The sequence below is a fragment of the Salmo salar genome, chromosome ssa09 (assembly GCF_905237065.1).
Source record: "Salmo salar chromosome ssa09, Ssal_v3.1, whole genome shotgun sequence".
Lineage (NCBI taxonomy): Eukaryota > Metazoa > Chordata > Actinopteri > Salmoniformes > Salmonidae > Salmo > Salmo salar.
In genome coordinates, this window is record NC_059450.1 from 133,916,311 (window position 1) to 133,934,580 (window position 18,270).

General features: G+C 44.5%; 1 protein-coding gene across 1 annotated transcript in view; it reads left to right on the top strand.

Annotated features, from left to right (window-relative positions):
* Positions 1-13,093, top strand: part of LOC106612992 (Down syndrome cell adhesion molecule) — a 196,216-nt gene extending 183,123 nt beyond the window's left edge. The window contains exons 26-33 of the mRNA XM_014214775.2: positions 4,454-4,744; positions 4,925-5,101; positions 5,473-5,503; positions 6,510-6,622; positions 6,721-6,870; positions 7,949-8,149; positions 8,419-8,721; positions 12,547-13,093. Coding sequence (XP_014070250.1) covers positions 4,454-4,744; positions 4,925-5,101; positions 5,473-5,503; positions 6,510-6,622; positions 6,721-6,870; positions 7,949-8,149; positions 8,419-8,721; positions 12,547-12,962 — 1,682 coding nt within the window. The 3' untranslated portion in view covers positions 12,963-13,093. The remainder of the gene's footprint in view (positions 1-4,453; positions 4,745-4,924; positions 5,102-5,472; positions 5,504-6,509; positions 6,623-6,720; positions 6,871-7,948; positions 8,150-8,418; positions 8,722-12,546) is intronic.
* Positions 13,094-18,270: the final 5,177 nt, after the last annotated feature.

An 18,270-nucleotide genomic window follows, 5' to 3' on the forward strand; every position in this document is an offset into this window, starting at 1 on the left:
CTATAGGTAGAGTCTCTATAGCAGGGATGGGCTATAGGTAGAGTCTCTATAGCAGGGATGGGCTATAGGTAGAGTCTCTATTGCAGGGATGGGCTATAGGTAGAGTCTCTATAGCAGGGATGGGCTATAGGTAGAGTCTCTATAGCAGGGATGGGCTATAGGTAGAGTCTTTATAGCAGGGATGGGCTATAGGTAGAGTCTCTATAGCAGGGATGGGCTATAGGTAGAGTCTCTATAGCAGGGATGGGCTATAGGTAGAGTCTCTATAGCAGGGATGGGCTATAGGTAGAGTCTCTATAGCAGGGATGGGCTATAGGTAGAGTCTCTATAGCAGGGATGGGCTATAGGTAGAGTCTCTATAGCAGGGATGGGCTATAGGTAGAGTCTCTATAGCAGGGATGGGCTATAGGTAGAGTCTCTATAGCAGGGATGGGCTATAGGTAGAGTCTCTATAGCAGGGATGGGCTATAGGTAGAGTCTCTATAGCAGGGATGGGCTATAGGTAGAGTCTCTATAGCAGGGATGGGCTATAGGTAGAGTCTCTATTGCAGGGATGGGCTATAGGTAGAGTCTCTATAGCAGGGATGGGCTATAGGTAGAGTCTCTATTGCAGGGATGGGCTATAGGTAGAGTCTCTATAGCAGGGATGGGCTATAGGTAGAGTGTCTATTTCAGGGATGGGCTATAGGTAGAGTCTCTATAGCAGGGATGGGCTATAGGTAGAGTCTCTATTGCTTGGATGGGCTATAGGTAGAGTCTCTATAGCAGGGATGGGCTATAGGTAGAGTCTCTATAGCAGGGATGGGCTATAGGTAGAGTCTCTATAGCAGGGATGGGCTATAGGTAGAGTCTCTATAGCAGGGATGGGCTATAGGTAGAGTCTCTATAGCAGGGATGGGCTATAGGTAGAGTCTCTATAGCAGGGATGGGCTATAGGTAGAGTCTCTATAGCAGGGATGGGCTATAGGTAGAGTCTCTATTGCAGGGATGGGCTATAGGTAGAGTCTCTATAGCAGGGATGGGCTATAGGTCGAGTCTCTATAGCAGGGATGGGCTATAGGTAGAGTCTCTATAGCAGGGATCGGCTATAGGTAGAGTCTCTATAGCAGGGATGGGCTATAGGTAGAGTCTCTATATCAGGGATGGGCTATAGGTAGAGTCTCTATAGCAGGGATGGGCTATAGGTAGAGTCTCTATAGCAGGGGATGGGCTATAGGTAGAGTCTCTATAGCAGGGATGGGCTATAGGTAGAGTCTCTATAGCAGGGATGGGCTATAGGTAGAGTCTCTATAGCAGGGATGGGCTATAGGTAGAGTCTCTATAGCAGGGATGGGCTATAGGTAGAGTCTCTATATCAGGGATGGGCTATAGGTAGAGTCTCTATAGCAGGGATGGGCTATAGGTTGAGTCTCTATAGCAGGGATGGGCTATAGGTAGAGTCTCTATAGCAGGGATGGGCTATAGGTAGAGTCTCTATAGCAGGGATGGGCTATATGTTGAGTCTCTATAGCAGTGATGGGCTATAGGTAGAGTCTTTATAGCAGGGATGGGCTATAGGTAGAGTCTCTATAGCAGGGATGGGCTATAGGTTGAGTCTCTATAGCAGGGATGGGCTATAGGTAGAGTCTCTATAGCAGGGATGGGCTATAGGTAGAGTCTTTATAGCAGGGATGGGCTATAGGTTGAGTCTCTATAGCAGGGATGGGCTATAGGTAGAGTCTCTATAGCAGGGATGGGCTATAGGTAGAGTCTCTATAGCAGGGATGGGCTATAGGTAGAGTCTCTATAGCAGGGATGGGTTATAGGTAGAGTCTCTATAGCAGGGATGGGCTATAGGTAGAGTCTCTATTGCAGGGATGGGCTATAGGTAGAGTCTCTATAGCAGGGATGGGCTATAGGTAGAGTCTCTATTGCAGGGATGGGCTATAGGTAGAGTCTCTATAGCAGGGATGGGCTATAGGTAGAGTGTCTATTTCAGGGATGGGCTATAGGTAGAGTCTCTATAGCAGGGATGGGCTATAGGTAGAGTCTCTATAGCAGGGATGGGCTATAGGTAGAGTCTCTATAGCAGGGATGGGCTATAGGTAGAGTCTCTATTTCAGGGATGGGCTTTAGGTAGAGTCTCTATAGCAGGGATGGGCTATAGGTTGAGTCTCTATAGCAGGGATGGGCTATAGGTAGAGTCTTTATAGCAGGGATGGGCTATAGGTAGAGTCTTTATAGCAGGGATGGGCTATATGTTGAGTCTCTATAGCAGCGATGGGCTATAGGTAGAGTCTTTATAGCAGGGATGGGCTATAGGTAGAGTCTTTATAGCAGGGATGGGCTATAGGTTGAGTCTCTATAGCAGGGATGGGCTATAGGTAGAGTCTTTATAGCAGGGATGGGCTATAGGTAGAGTCTTTATAGCAGGGATGGGCTATAGGTTGAGTCTCTATAGCAGGGATGGGCTATAGGTTGAGTCTCTATAGCAGGGATGGGCTATAGGTAGAGTCTCTATAGCAGGGATGGGCTATAGGTAGAGTCTCTATAGCAGGGATGGGTTATAGGTAGAGTCTCTATAGCAGGGATGGGCTATAGGTAGAGTCTCTATTTCAGGAATGGGCTATAGGTAGAGTCTCTATAGCAGGGATGGGCTATAGGTAGAGTCTCTATTGCAGGGATGGGCTATAGGTAGAGTCTCTATAGCAGGGATGGGCTATAGGTAGAGTGTCTATTTCAGGGATGGGCTATAGGTAGAGTCTCTATAGCAGGGATGGGCTATAGGTAGAGTCTCTATTGCTTGGATGGGCTATAGGTAGAGTCTCTATAGCAGGGATGGGCTATAGGTAGAGTCTCTATAGCAGGGATCGGCTATAGGTTGAGTCTCTATAGCAGGAATGGGCTATAGGTAGAGTCTCTATAGCAGGGATGGGCTATAGGTAGAGTCTCTATAGCAGGGATGGGCTATAGGTAGAGTCTCTATAGCAGGGATGGGCTATAGGTAGAGTCTCTATAGCAGGGATGGGCTATAGGTAGAGTCTCTATTGCAGGGATGGGCTATAGGTAGAGTCTCTATAGCAGGGATGGGCTATAGGTCGAGTCTCTATAGCAGGGATGGGCTATAGGTAGAGTCTCTATAGCAGGGATCGGCTATAGGTAGAGTCTCTATTGCAGGGATGGGCTATAGGTAGAGTCTCTATAGCAGGGATGGGCTATAGGTAGAGTCTCTATAGCAGGGATGGGCTATAGGTAGAGTCTCTATAGCAGGGATGGGCTATAGGTAGAGTCTCTATTTCAGGGATGGGCTATAGGTAGAGTCTCTATAGCAGGGATGGGCTATAGGTAGAGTCTCTATAGCAGGGATGGGCTATAGGTTGAGTCTCTATAGCAGGGATGGGCTATAGGTAGAGTCTCTATAGCAGGGATGGGCTATAGGTAGAGTCTCTATAGCAGGGATGGGCTATAGGTAGAGTCTCTATAGCAGGGATGGGCTATAGGTAGAGTCTCTATAGCAGGGATGGGCTATAGGTAGAGTCTCTATAGCAGGGATGGGCTATAGGTAGAGTCTCTATAGCAGGGATGGGCTATAGGTAGAGTCTCTATAGCAGGGATGGGCTATAGGTAGAGTCTCTATAGCAGGGATGGGCTATAGGTAGAGTCTCTATAGCAGGGATGGGCTATAGTTAGAGTCTCTATAGCAGGGATGGGCTACTGGCCCTCGGATACATTATTAATTTCGTTTTTTAAAACTCAGTCGGATTCTCAACTTAAAGTTAGAATAGTAGAATACACAAGGTGCAATAAAAAATGGGTTATGATAGTCACTGATTGTCACTCGATTAGCCCATATCAGCTAACATGTTTTAGATTGGTAAATTAGTCTAGCGGCCAGCAATCTAAACTTAGTAATCATGGATGAATTACCGGCCCCATTGATTTTGTTTGTCAGTCTCACTCAGGTATCACATTAAAAACTGCAAACATTTCTCTCCACCCTATGGCAAAATGTAAAACGACCAATTTTCCCCCCGTCCAATGTCAAAATGAGTAGAATTGGATGACATGACTTATAAAACTGCACAATTTTCTCTATGCCCCATGGCAACATGTGTAGAATTGCACGACATTAACTCTAAAACGTAAAACATTTCTCTCCGAGGTCAAGAGTGGGGCTGCTAAAATATTTTGCTCGCAATGTGGTGGGTGGGGGGATGCACATGTGGGTATGCAGACCTGCAAGCAATTTTTTTGTGGCCCCCACCCCCATCAAATGTGCTCATCTCTGCTCTATAGCATCTCCACCCCACCACTGTCCCCTTAGAACTGACTCTAAGTCAATTTCTATCCAAAGAATTTACCAAGCAATTCCTTGAACTTGCTCAATTATTGTGACCTGATTTGGTTCATGAATAAAATGTTACTGGCATCCTTAAAAGTCTACATCTGGTCTCTTCACCCCTCTTGTTTCCAGAGCCCCAGTTTGCCAAAGAACACGAGCTGTTTGCCAGCATCAATTCCACCCGGGTCAGGCTCAACCTAATTGGGTGGAACAATGGCGGCTGCCCAATCACCTCATTCACCCTGGAGTACCGTCCGGTGGACACGGCAATGTGGACCATGGCTCAGCGCACCTCACTAACCAAGAGCTACATCCTGTACGACCTGGCGGAAGCCACCTGGTACGAGCTGCAGATGAAGGTGGTCAACAGCGCTGGCTTCGCCGAGAAGAAAATCACATTCGCCACGCTCAACGCCGATGGAAGTGAGTTCAGTTCAGTGGTCCTCTAGGATGACAATATTTTTTCTTAAACCATGATACTTTCATTTACAAAAGAAGTCCTTCCAAAGAAACATATTTGACTACGATTCTTAGTCCTCCCAAGTCCCAGACCTGGTGGTAAATAGTCATGCCTAATACTCAGGATGGTTCCTCTCCCCGCAGGCACTATCCCTCCTCTGTTGAAGACAGTGGACCCCATCACAGACAACATGTCAGGCAACGAGGGGCTGAAGATGATGGTGACCATCACCTGTATCCTGGTGGCTGCTGTCATGGTCTTCATCCTCCTGATGGTGCTGAAGAGGAGGAGGAGGGAGCAGAGGCTCAAGAGGCTACGCGGTGAGTCAGAACATAAAGACACTCAGATGTACACGTACCCACACACACACAATAGAAACAAGGCAAACAATAACACACAAGCACTTTTTAGAGCTTTATGCTCAAGAGAGTGAGGATCAATTAACTTGAGCAGAGTAGAATTGTGAGTTTGTGACTATTGACTTTCATTATGTAATTAAGAGGCTATGAGTTTAGCTAACACCGTAGAACGGTCTGATCAGATCTAATGTTCCACTATTCATTTGCCAACACTCTAATGTTCTAGTTTTGCACATCTAGGAAATTGGCTTGGTGCCTATGATTGTAATATGTTAGCTTTTGTCAACCACAACTCTGCATTGTTACTAACTTATTGTATGCTGACTTCACAGATGCAAAAAGCCTGGCAGAAATGCTGATGAGGTACGTGAAGAGGAATAATAGGAATCTAACTATAGATAGGAATCATAAAATACTTTAAAGTAACTGTCCAGTGTTTCCAGATTTCTATGAAATATGACCTATAATTACTTACAATATGAGTGAAATAGTAACAAAAAAATTGTAATTAAGTGTGTTAAAAAACAGCTTTTCTGTGTTGGAATGGTGTGGGCGTACCCCAACAACGGAATGGTGTGGGCATATACCAGTCATTAAAAATATTAACGGGAGTAGACCGATGATTGGCCAGCTCATCCTTCTCTAGACTGCTGATTGGCCAGCTCATCCTCCTCAGGAGTATGACATCATACTCTATTAGGAAATAATTAGGAAGTATTTTTCAGTTTGAGGTAGGGTTTTTGCGGCCAATTTATGCTTTGGCCACAAATACGAGAATAGGACAAGTCAACAAATCAAATCAAATGTTATTGGTCACATACACATGGTTAGCAGATGCTATTGCGAGTGTAGCGAAATGCTTATGCTTCTAGATCCGACAGTGCAGCAGTATCTAACAGGTAATATCTAACAAATTCCACAACAAAACATAATACAATCTAGTAAAGGAATGGGATGAGAATATATAAATATAATATATATGGATGAGCAGTGACAGAGAGGCTAAGATGCAATAGATAGTATAGAAGAGATAGTGTAGGATACAGTATACAGTATATACATATGAGATAAGTAATGCGAGATATGTAAACATTCTTAAAGTGGCATTATTAAAGTGACTAGTGTTCCATTTATTAAAGTGGCCAATGATATCAAGTCTGTAGGTAGGCAGCCGCCTCTCTGTGCTAGTGATGGCTGTTTAACAATCTGATGGCCTTGAGATAGAAGCTGTTTTTCAATCTTGATATGAGTTAACATAATATGAACTTTTAAAATTAAGATTCTCACTGGACAGTTACTTTAAAACTATGACAGAAAACGTACAAACAATAACAAACAAAAGCCCCTAACTGACATTTCTATCTCCTAGTAAAAACACACGGACACCAGACACATCGAACAAGCAGCAAGCCATGAGAATGCACATCGACATCCCCCGAGCCCAGCTGCTCATCGAAGAGAGAGACACTATGGAGACTATTGGTGAGACAAGTCTGCAACGCCAGTTTATCCGTCGCGCGTTATATTTGATCATCTTTTCTAATAACTCATTGTCTTCCTCCCTGTTTTCTGTCTCTCAGACGACAGGTCGACGGTGCTGCTGACTGATAATGACTTTGGGGAGACGTCCAAACAGAAGTCGTCCACGGTCACGCACACAGTCCACTACCAGTCCCTGTCGCAGGCCACCGGCCCACTGGTGGACGTCTCCGATGCCCGGCCTGGGACCAGTAAGAGCTTTACCTATTTAATCACCTCTATATCCCACCCCTCACCACCTTTACTCTGTCGTCCCCTGGAAGAATAGGGGTAATTCATGGTTGTTTATTTGTTTGTAGTTATGTGAAATAAGAGAATGCTCTCTCTCAAGATTCATATTTTCTGATGTAGTTGCATTCAATCCAAGCATCTGCTGTAACTTTAAATCATTGTACATATTTATTTATCTCTCAGGTGCCTGTAACTGGACCCCAGTCCTCCAATCAGTGTTTAGACTCTAGTTTTTATAAACAACAGCTCTAACAATAAACCTCCAGGTATTCACATACCCTGATCCCAAATCCATTCTAAGCAAACTAGAATTTTCAGCTTATCATAGTTTCAACCCTCAGATGCACTCACAGAGCCCACAGCCCAGAGCAGTGTGAGCCAAGCCAGTGGCTGCACAGTGGCTTATGGAGGCTCTGTTGCTGCTGAGCTTCAGTGGAGCTGAACTGATGAAGAGAGGAGAGGCATCTGGCTCCACCTGACAGCTCACCTGATTGGGCTCATTGAGGCTGGCCTGGCAGCACTGTGGGCCTAAACCTTATCTGCTGACTCAGCCATATCTATCCAGAGTGTTGGGCAAACACTGCCTGGTGCTCCAGTCTCCAGCCCACTGATGGAATTACTCCACTCTGACCTACTACTATTACCACTGCTATTCTTCTCTGGCTTCTCCAGGCCGACTCTAATCATGGCCGTTCTAAAGGGCTATTCTGATTTGGTGCCATTGATGCATAGCACAGTAGGTTAAATGTCTGGGTCAGACTGAAAATGATACTGTTTTTTCTTTGGGGAATATTATATCTACTGTGAAAACGATGAATTATTATTGATCAATAGATGTCTCTGTAATTTGATACACAGAAAATTGAGACTCAATGTATGCTATTTACTGTCTAGTAGCACTTCAGTGTGACGTATGAAATGGCACCCTATTCCATTGGGACCCTGGTCAAAAGTAGTGCACTACATAGGGGATAGGGTGCCAATTCCGACACTGCCTAGGCCTCTCATCAGTAATGACCTTGGCCCTTTCATCCCCAGACCCAACAGCACGCCGCACTGCCAAAGCAGGCCCTGCAGCCAGCAGGAACCGATACGCCAGCCAGTGGACCCTGAACCCCCCCCAACCACCCACCTCCTCCCACACCCTGAGCACAGACTGGAGACTGCCCACACCGCGCGCCACCGGCTCTGTGGACAAGGAGAGCGATAGCTACAGCGTCAGCCCATCGCAGGACACAGGTACTGGACTGACCCTATGTCTCACATACAACATTAGTCTGCAGCAAAGGGGAGACCACTACTACTGTACGTGGAAGGGTCAGAGTGCTCACGGTATGTTTTAAGATATTTCCTATATATCTTAGGAAATTTCAGCTATATGCATGTACTATAATGGATGTTGCTTCTTTGTGTGTGTGTGTGTGTGTGTGTGTGTGTGTGTGTGTGTGTGTGTGTGTGTGTGTGGTGTGTGTGTGTGTGTGTGTGTGTGTGTGTGTATGACTACACAGACCGCGCGCGGAGCAGCATGGTGTCGACAGAGAGCGCGTCGTCCACGTACGAGGAGCTGGCCCGAGCCTACGAGCACGCCAAGATGGAGGAGCACCTGCGGCATGCCAAGTTCACCATCACAGAATGCTTCATCTCCGACACCTCCTCAGAGCAAATGACTGCCGGGACCAACGACTACACAGACAGCCTGACGTCCAGCACGCCATCCGAGTCAGGCATCTGCAGGTTCACCGCCTCCCCGCCCAAGCCTCAGGACGTCAGCCGGGTTATGAACATGGCAGCACCTAAGGCCCACAGACCGGGTATACAGAACACACACGCACAGTACAGTTTAAACCTTACTGAAACTTCATTATTTTCCTCATTACTCTAGATCAGTGTTACAAAACGCCTATTGCAAAATAATGATCATAAGGTACACTTCCTCAGATAACACCTCTGGAATGCGTTAATGCTTGATGAAGTACAAACACTATTAAAACCCCAGTAATACCCCTCTCACAGTGCTGTACTCATCTTCAGTGCTCTGCAGCAATGTCTGCACATGGAGGATCTGTCTGTCCATCTGTGTCTGTCTGTCTGTCCGTCCGTCCGTCCGTCTGTCAGTCTATCCGTCTGTCCGTCTGTCTGACACTGTCCTCCCCCAGGTTGGCCTCATATGACCTGCTGCTACTCAACTCCTATTCTTATTGGTTCCACTGTCTGGCGCAGCTTGTGGACAGACCAAACAGAATGGGTTGAAATACATAGACATGAGGAAATGCACATTTTTCAAATACTTTTTGTAAAAAATACACACACACAGACATATTGTATATAGTACGTTTAGCAAGTCCTGGCCTGCCATGTTGTCAGTCTGGGCTGGGTGCATGAAGACTAGCTTGGTGTTGATGTTGTCTGAAGGCAGGATCTAGGTTGGGCTGAGTTAGACAAGGTAGACAGGTTTTGGCTATCTGAGCTGGGTCTTGAGTTTCCGTTCCTCATTATGTTTTCATGGTGCGTACACGAGCCAGCTGCCCACAGTCATCAGCCAGCGGGAGGCTTAAACCGTCAGCTGAGGGCAAGTAGAGGCTATCTGTCAAGCCAATCTAATGCTATTGTCTGTCAATACAAAACAACACTTTACAGCCACAATGGAGATGTTCAGCGCGATATCAGTCTTTCAGACACAGAGCCCTGGTGTCACTTTCATCCAGCGGGAGCTGGGCGACACCAGCGACACGTAGACACGCTTTACAGGTTTCTACAATAAGTCCCTGTTGAAGGCCGTTGTTGCCAGTCTGGTATAACATCAGCCAGCTCTGTTGTGGCACACACTGTGGAATTCACCCATGTTAGTTTGAACACAGTTAATTGTTATGGTGTTTTTACCCAATGAGTGTCACATAGTAGCATCAGAAAAAACAAAGAAGAAAGAAAAAAAGCTATATTTTCAATATAAAACATACATGTCGATGCTGGCATACAATAGAGATGGCATACAAAAGTGCTTAATGGACATCTGTCTGTCTGTCTGACAGTGGCCCACTGCACCCCCCCTCTGTAGTAATGTACCTTTGCCCTGAGTTGACCCTGTGACACAGAGGAGGGGACAGCCCTCTCTCCTGTTACTCTGACACGTTTCAATCACAATCACACACACCTGATACTGATACAGTGGGTGAACCTGGGGTCATGACTTTGACATTAAGTGCGTCCACTACGTGTGGGATTTGGCAAGCTCATTTCTTCAGCAGACTGTGTTTGTGTATGTCTGTTGTTGTGACTTAGATGAAGATCAGATCTAATTTTATGTCAAATTTATGCAGAAATCCAGGTAATTACAAAGGGTTCACATACTTTTTCTTGCCACTGTATAGACAGGTGTGTGCCTTTCCAAATCATGTCCAATCAATTGAATTTACCACAGGTGGACTCCAATGAAGTTGTAGAAACATCTCAAGGATGATCAATGGAAACAGGATTCACCTGAGCTCAATTTCGAGTCTCATAGCAAAGGGTCTGAATACTTATGTAAATAAGTAAAAAATTAAAACATATAAGAAAAAATTTGAATAACCTGTTTACGCTTTGGCATTATGGGATATTGTGTGTAGATTGCTGAGGATAATTTTTTTTTAAGCAATTTTAAAATAAGGCTGAAACGTAACAAAATGTGGAAAAAGTCAGAGTCTGAATACTTTCTGAAGGCACTGTACATCAAAGCCCCCAGCTAGAGACTTATTGCATGGCTGGCAATCATTATTGTGTAGCTGATACAAGTTGTGCTATTACCCACGTACTGCAACTTACGGCCTGATGGATTTCAGCTAAGTAAATTCCTAATGAGCTCCCAAAGAAAAGCTTAAATCTATATTTAATTCAATTAAAGCTGGTCGCCATTTATCATTTTTACTTGTTTTAATAAAGCCTGTATTATAAACTGTAAATTATGCATGCTCCCTATGAACTCTGGAATTCAGTCACTAAGGTCACATGTAGGATACAATCTACACAGACGAGCCGGTCCTCCTCTGTGTGTCGAGTTGGTGATGGCGGCGGAGATGGTGGTGGTGGTTGGGGATAGTGATTGGGCATTGAAAAGGCCAGTCACTGAAGCCTACTGATCTCTGTGACCTCAGAAAGATTAACATTGAAGACATCCATTGGAACAGTACACGTCTCCCCACCACTCCTAATCAAGTGTAAAATCTTTAGTACGACTCATACATCTCTGGCTACTGGACATGTCTTTGTGATGAGCTAATTTCCTAAATTAAATACATAGTTTATTCAGTGGACGAGATACTTTTACAGCAGACGTGATTGTATCATCATCCACTCAACCGTGTCCAGTGATTCACTCACTGTTTGCATGGGGGAATACTGTGTAGAGAAGCCCAAGTCTTTTAAAGTACTGCAGTGTCATTAACTAAATGTAGACTTGGGTTACATCACAGGCTTGGTTTAATCTGGCTCCTGGACAGCAAAGATTCTGTCTCCGAATGAGATTTGAAGCACCTTTCTGCTTCAGTTAACCCCAGGTACAGATGAGGAGAGTTTGAGAGTGGGCAGTGCAGGGCTGTTCGACGTGATAGTCCTGAAGAAATTGAAAAGTGATTTAAATATGAATCTGACAGGTTAATGTAGCAATATCAAAGGATAATAAATCCCGTCATCAAGCCATGAAAAATGATATCGTCCTGAAACCCTCATAGAGTCTGTATCCTCCCGACTCAATATGAAAGATTACATTACATTATCCAAACTCAAATCTTATTTCCTCAACTCATTTGATTTCCTATGAAATGCCATATATCCTGACAGTAAGTAGATACCTTATGAAAATACCCATATGGAATAGAAAGTATCAAATAGAAAGTAACCAAGTAATGCTGACATTGAGAACTGCCCTCCCAGCTCAGTATGTAGTGAGTGCACCCCTCTAACATTCCTGACTGGGTACCCCTCTAACATTCCTGACTGGGTACCCCTCTAACCTTCCCGACTGGGTACCCCTCTAACCTTCCCGACTGGTACCCCTCTAACATTCCCGACTGGGTACCCCTCTAACCTTCCCGACTGGGTACCCCTCTAACCTTCCCGACTGGGTACCCCTCTAACCTTCCCGACTGGGTACCCCTCTAACATTCCCGACTGGGTACCCCTCTAACCTTCCCGACTGGGTACCCCTCTAACCTTCCCGACTGGGTACCCCTCTAACATTCCCGACTGGGTACCCCTCTAACCTTCCCGACTGGGTACCCCTCTAACATTCCCGACTGGGTACCCCTCTAACATTCCCGACTGGGTACCCCTCTAACCTTCCCGACTGGGTACCCCTCTAACCTTCCCGACTGGGTACCCCTCTAACCTTCCCGACTGGGTACCCCTCTAACATTCCTGACTGGGTACCCCTCTAACCTTCCCGACTGGGTACCCCTCTAACCTTCCCGACTGGGTACCCCTCTAACATTCCCGACTGGGTACCCCTCTAACCTTCCCGACTGGGTACCCCTCTAACATTCCTGACTGGGTACCCCTCTAACATTCCTGACTGGGTACCCCTTTAACCTTCCTGACTGGGTACCCCTCTAACCTTCCTGACTGAGTACCCCTCTAACCGCCTCTCTGGTCTCATCCCTCAGGAGGAGAGCTTGTGCACCTGCCCCCGTACCTACGAATGGACTTCCTGTTAAACCGTGGCTCTGCGTCGGGAGGCCGGGGGTCCAATGGTGGTAACGGAGGAAGAGAAGGAGGAGGAGGGGAGACAGGGGCGTTGGGTCAGGCGTGTTTGGAGCCCCAGAAGAGCCGCACACTGAAACGGCCCCCGCTCCTGGAACCCACACCCATGGAGGTGCCAACGTCCAGGGAGGTGCAGCAGTGGCAGCCAGGGACTGCCTCCACCCTGCCCCAGCGTGAGCCCACTGGCCGTGAGGCCACCGGAGACCTGGCCCAGACCCAGGCTGCCAAGCTCAGCAGCTCACAGGAGTCCCTGCTAGACTCCAGAGGACACCTAAAACAGAGCAACAACCCATACGCAAAGTCCTACACACTGGTATAACACAAGGAGTTACGTTACACACTTCGTTTACAGACTGTAAACTGTACTGCAGCTCTACACAGAGAGCTGGCACGGAACAATGATGATGATGGACACTTTTCAACAACAACTAAAGTTGTATATATATATGTATATGTATATGTTATATATATATATATGTGTATATATATATATATATATATATATATATATATATATATATATATATATATATATATATTATTATATGTATATATATATATATATATATATATATATATATATATATATATATATATATAAATATATATATATATACATACATACATACACATATATATATATTTCTGACTCCAAGTGGATGCGTTACTTTGATTCTTTCTGTATTTCTTTCTCTGGCTTTCTTTCGTTCTTCTCTCTTCTCTATTCCTTTCTTCTATTCTTTTGTTCTTGCTCCCTTCTTTCCTCTTCTGGCTCTCTGATTTCTCAGTTTTATTTTCTATTTGAGTATTCTTTTATTCTAAACACCATATGAAAATTGCCAAAATAATGTATTTAAATTTGACAGAGAAAAATACTATTGAATTTATATCAATGATAATTATAGTCATTATTATTATTATTATTATATATAAAAAATTTAAAATGTCTAAAAACAAGAAGAAGAAGAAGAAGAGGAGGAGGACTCTGGAACACTCTGCAGGAGGATATTTCTTTCTTCATTTATTTATTTAGTTTGTCGCAGTGTGATCGAATCGATGATTGGGTAGCTGGTGGTTTTTCAATAATGAGAGGAGCCAAGGAAAATAACTGCATTAAAGCTGAACCTGTCTGTCCATGCCTTCGACTCAATCTACTCAGATAGATTGTTACTACATTCTTCAACCTTTCCAATGACTGCATGGGGACTGATCTATGACAATTATAGGAATGGCTGGAAAATCCAAAAGAGAATTTTGTCACACTATGAAAATTATACAATGTGAATATATATAAAAGAGATCACTTTTATTTGTGGATATTACAGGGAAAATGATTTGGTTAATAAAGTCCTTAGTCATGTTTGCACACGTGGGTTTGATTTGAGATTTGGACAATACTGCTTATTCTCTTTCTTCCTCCATCTCTACCCTCTCAGCCACCACAGAGCCCAGCACACCGATCACTCCATAGCCTGTGTGTTGTGTAACACAAGCACCCTTCACTATGTAGACACTGCAATAATTGATTTGGGTGTATACATGATAAATGACTCTGAACAGGTCACCTGGATCGGATGTCTCACATTATATTAGCTAGTAGAGGGCAGGCAGGGTATAGACATCACTGCTCCCTATCAGACCTCAGGGGTATCTGACTCCATTGACCCGCTCCCCCATAGTGCAGAGGACTCTCTGGGAAAATAGGTATGATTTATCCACACTAGTGACGACTTATTGGTATGTGGATAACTGTGGCATTCCAATACATGCATCACCTGAAAGCCCAGATCTAATGTTACCGCTGCAGTGAAGGGTATTGACTAGACATATCTGTCAGCATTGTGACCTTATTTCAGGGAGATGACAAACTAGTGAAAGATGAGACTTCCTGTGTCTTAGTTCATGTTTTGGGGTCATTTAAGTCCGTTAGCACTGGTTGTATCTAACTGAGTGTTGGGCTCTTTTGATTTGACTTCTCAACATGGTCTCACTGGGTTGGCCTGGAGTTGTCACCCCCAACAGGGGGCGCTGTGTAGTCACTTAACACAGCACCTCTGTGACAATAAATGAGGAGAAATTGGTTTTGCTTTAGAGAGGGCTGTACAATACTTAAACAGATTTTGACATTCTTATGGGAAGCTTCAAGGGCAGGACAAGAACACGCGGTCGTCTATCCATCCGTTTGGAGCGTCGCTAGACTCTACCACACAGAACCCAATAAATTATTCATCCCCACACCGACACTGGTCCCAGATCAGGTTCACATTGTCACACACCGATCCCCCTATGCCAGTGTATGGGGCACCACACACACACATACACAGCACTATGCCACTACAGGGAGTAGTAGTGACATCTTAATGAATCTACTACCTCTCTGGAAAGTTAGGGATTGTCTCCTGCCCAAATGGGTGTACTTGTAGACAGACCATCTATAATGTAGCACTGGAGATCTGATGATATTCTCCACTGAGCCTGAGGAGTCACATCACAGGCTTACGTAATGACAGATATGGGCACTTGGTGTGGGAAAATATGTTGTGTTTAGAAAAACATAGGAGCCTTTTATTGTGCTCCCACATCTTCAGTACATGATGACATATTCCTAATGGACTGGATATCACGTAACTGGGGAGAAGACTATCCTCTCTTGACGTGGGAAGTGTGGTTATAACTCATCTTTTCCACATATCGTCGCTGTCTGATGAAAACTACATTTTGTTTTACATGTATTAAAAGCAGTAACCCGTCAATGTACTCTGAACATTTCATGCCACTAGGACCATGCAAATGTATTCAAAATATTCAAAATAGGTTCTGATGTTTCATAATTGTATGTTCGTTAAAGGGAAATTAGGGTCATTTTTTTCAATTTCCTATCAAGTTACTGTTTTGTAGATTAGAGGTTTTCATCAGACATCAACAATATGCTCCAATGTACAGTATATGTCTCATGACAGCGATAAGTAAGTGTCATGTACAATAGTGAATTTAATATATGAGTGCTGATTTCACTCTCATACAGTAAGTATAGAATGGAGGAATAGAGTGCTTCTGTTCCTCTGACCGGAGCCCATTATTCCACCTCCCAATGCGCACAGCGGAGAGAGAAGCTCCAAATCCAATCAGATTTTAGATAGAGACACGATGACCTGAAAGAAGACGTGAGTGCCTCACAGTGTCAATCAGGAGAGATTCACACCTTTCCGTTAAATCATAGCCTGCATCCAAATGTGAAAAGGGTGTTACTTACAGTATAAGCTAATGAGCTCATTCAGTAAGGGTCATCGGGGTTCGTAAGTGATAAGATGCAGTTGAAGTTGGAAGTTTACATACACTTAGGTTGGAGTCATTAAAACTCGTTTTTCAACCACTCCACAAATTTCTTGTTAACAAACTATAGTTTTGGCAAGTCGGAATGGACATCTACTTTGTGCATGACACAAGTAATTTTTCCAACAATATTTTACAGAGGGATTATTTCACCTATAATTCACTGTATCACAATTCCAGTGGGTCAGAAGTTTACAAACACTACGTTGACTGTGCCTTTAAACAGCTTGGAAAATGCCAGAAAATGATGTCATGGCTTTAGAAGCTTCTGATAGGCTAATTGACATCATTTGAGTCAATTGGAGGTGTACCTGTGGATGTAATTCAAGGCCTACCTTCAAAGTCAGTGCCTCTTTGCTTGACATCATGGGAAAATCAAAAGAAATCAGCCAAGACCTCAGAAAAATAATTCCTTGGGAGCAATTTCCAAGCGCCTGAAGGTACCACGTTCATCTGTACAAACAATATAAACACCATGGGACCACGCAGCCGCCATACCGCTCAGGAAGGAGACGCGTTCTGTCTCCTAGAGATTAACGTACTTTGGTGCGAAAAGTGCAAATCAATCCCAGAACAACAGCAAAGGACCTTGTGAAGATGCTGCAGGATAAAGGTACAAAAAAATCTATATCCACAGTAAAACGTGTCCTATATTGACATAACCTGAAAGGCCACTCAGCAAGGAAGAAGCCACTGCTCCAAAACCGGCATAAAAAAGCCAGACTATGGTTTGCAACTGCACATGGGGACAAAGTTCGTACTTTTTGGAAAAATGTCCTCTGGTCTGATGAATCAAAAACAGAACTGTTTGGCCATAATGACCATTTTATGTTTGGAGGGAAAAGGGGGAGGTTTGCAAGCCGAAGAGCACCATCCCAACCGTGAAGCACGGGGGTGGAAGCATCATGTCGTGGGGGTGCTTTGCTGGAGGAGGGATTGGTGCACTTCACAAAATAGATGGCGTCATGAGGAAGAAGAATTATGTGGATATATTGAAGAAACATCTCAAGACATCAGTCAGGAAGTTAAACCTTGGTCGCAAATGGGTCTTCCAAATGGACAATGACCCCAAGCTTACTTCCAAAGTTGTAGCAATATGGCTTAAGGACAACAAAGTTAAGATATTGGAGTGGCCATCACAAAGCGCTGACCTCAGTCCCATAGAAAATTTGTTGGCAGAACTGAAAGAACTGAAGCATGTGCGAGCAAGGAGGCCTACAAACCTGACTCAGTTACACCAGCTTTGTCAGGAGGAATGGGCCAAAATCCACCCAACTTATTGTGGGAAGCTTGTGGAAGGCTACCCGAGACGTTTGACCCAAGTTAAACAATTTAAAGGCAATGGTACCAAATACTAATTGAGTGTATGTAAACTTCTGACCCCCTGGGAATGTGATGAAAGAAATAAAAGCTGAAATAAATCATTCTCTCCACTATTATTCTGACATTTCACATTCTTAAAATAAAGTGGTGATCCTAACTGACCAAAGACAGAGAATTTTTCTAGGATTAAATGTCAGGAATTGTGAAAAACTGAGTTTAAATGTATTTGGTTACGGTGTATGTAAACTTCCGACTTCAACTGTAGGTTTGCAGCACGGTGTTCAAGGGTCATGCAGCCTCACAGGGAGTGAATGTACAGTAGAGGAGGGGTTTCATGGCTTTACCCAGTTTGAGATGAGCTGAAATTCTGAAGTTGTGTGTGCGCGAGCTGATTCGGAGATAATGCAGGCCAGAGATAATGCACTGAGGACGCTTCTATTGGTTAGGGAGGCTATGAGGGGATTGTACTGCAGTGTCAGTTTAGGCAGGTTTGGAATAGACCACCACTCTCCACTAAGCCTCATAATGAGGTGCCAGAAGAACAGGGCAATTTGGAGCTCATAAAATACTGGGCATCTCCCTGGAGGTAACACTGTGCTACTTTCATCTGTCAGCCCTTGTCCTCCTCACAAGACCAGTCTTCCCCCAATTTCCTTCTGACATTCTCTCCCTCTCTCTTCACTCTTCTCTCTCCTCGCTCTATCGATCCTGAAGCTGTCTTGTCCTTGTCCTAACTGAAGGATCTGATCTGTGCTCCTGGATGCTTCTGACAAGAAATGGTCTCTCTTGAACATTTATCATCAAACTGGACTAGGTGGGAGACTTGGTTTTGTTGGCATCCTCCTGCCGAGGGGGTGGATTTATGATCTTATGCCACATAACTGTATTCATCTCCTTGCCCCCCCCCCCATCCCAACTTCCTCTGAAGTAGGCCTACAAACCAAATGAACCATGGCGGCGGTCTGAGATTT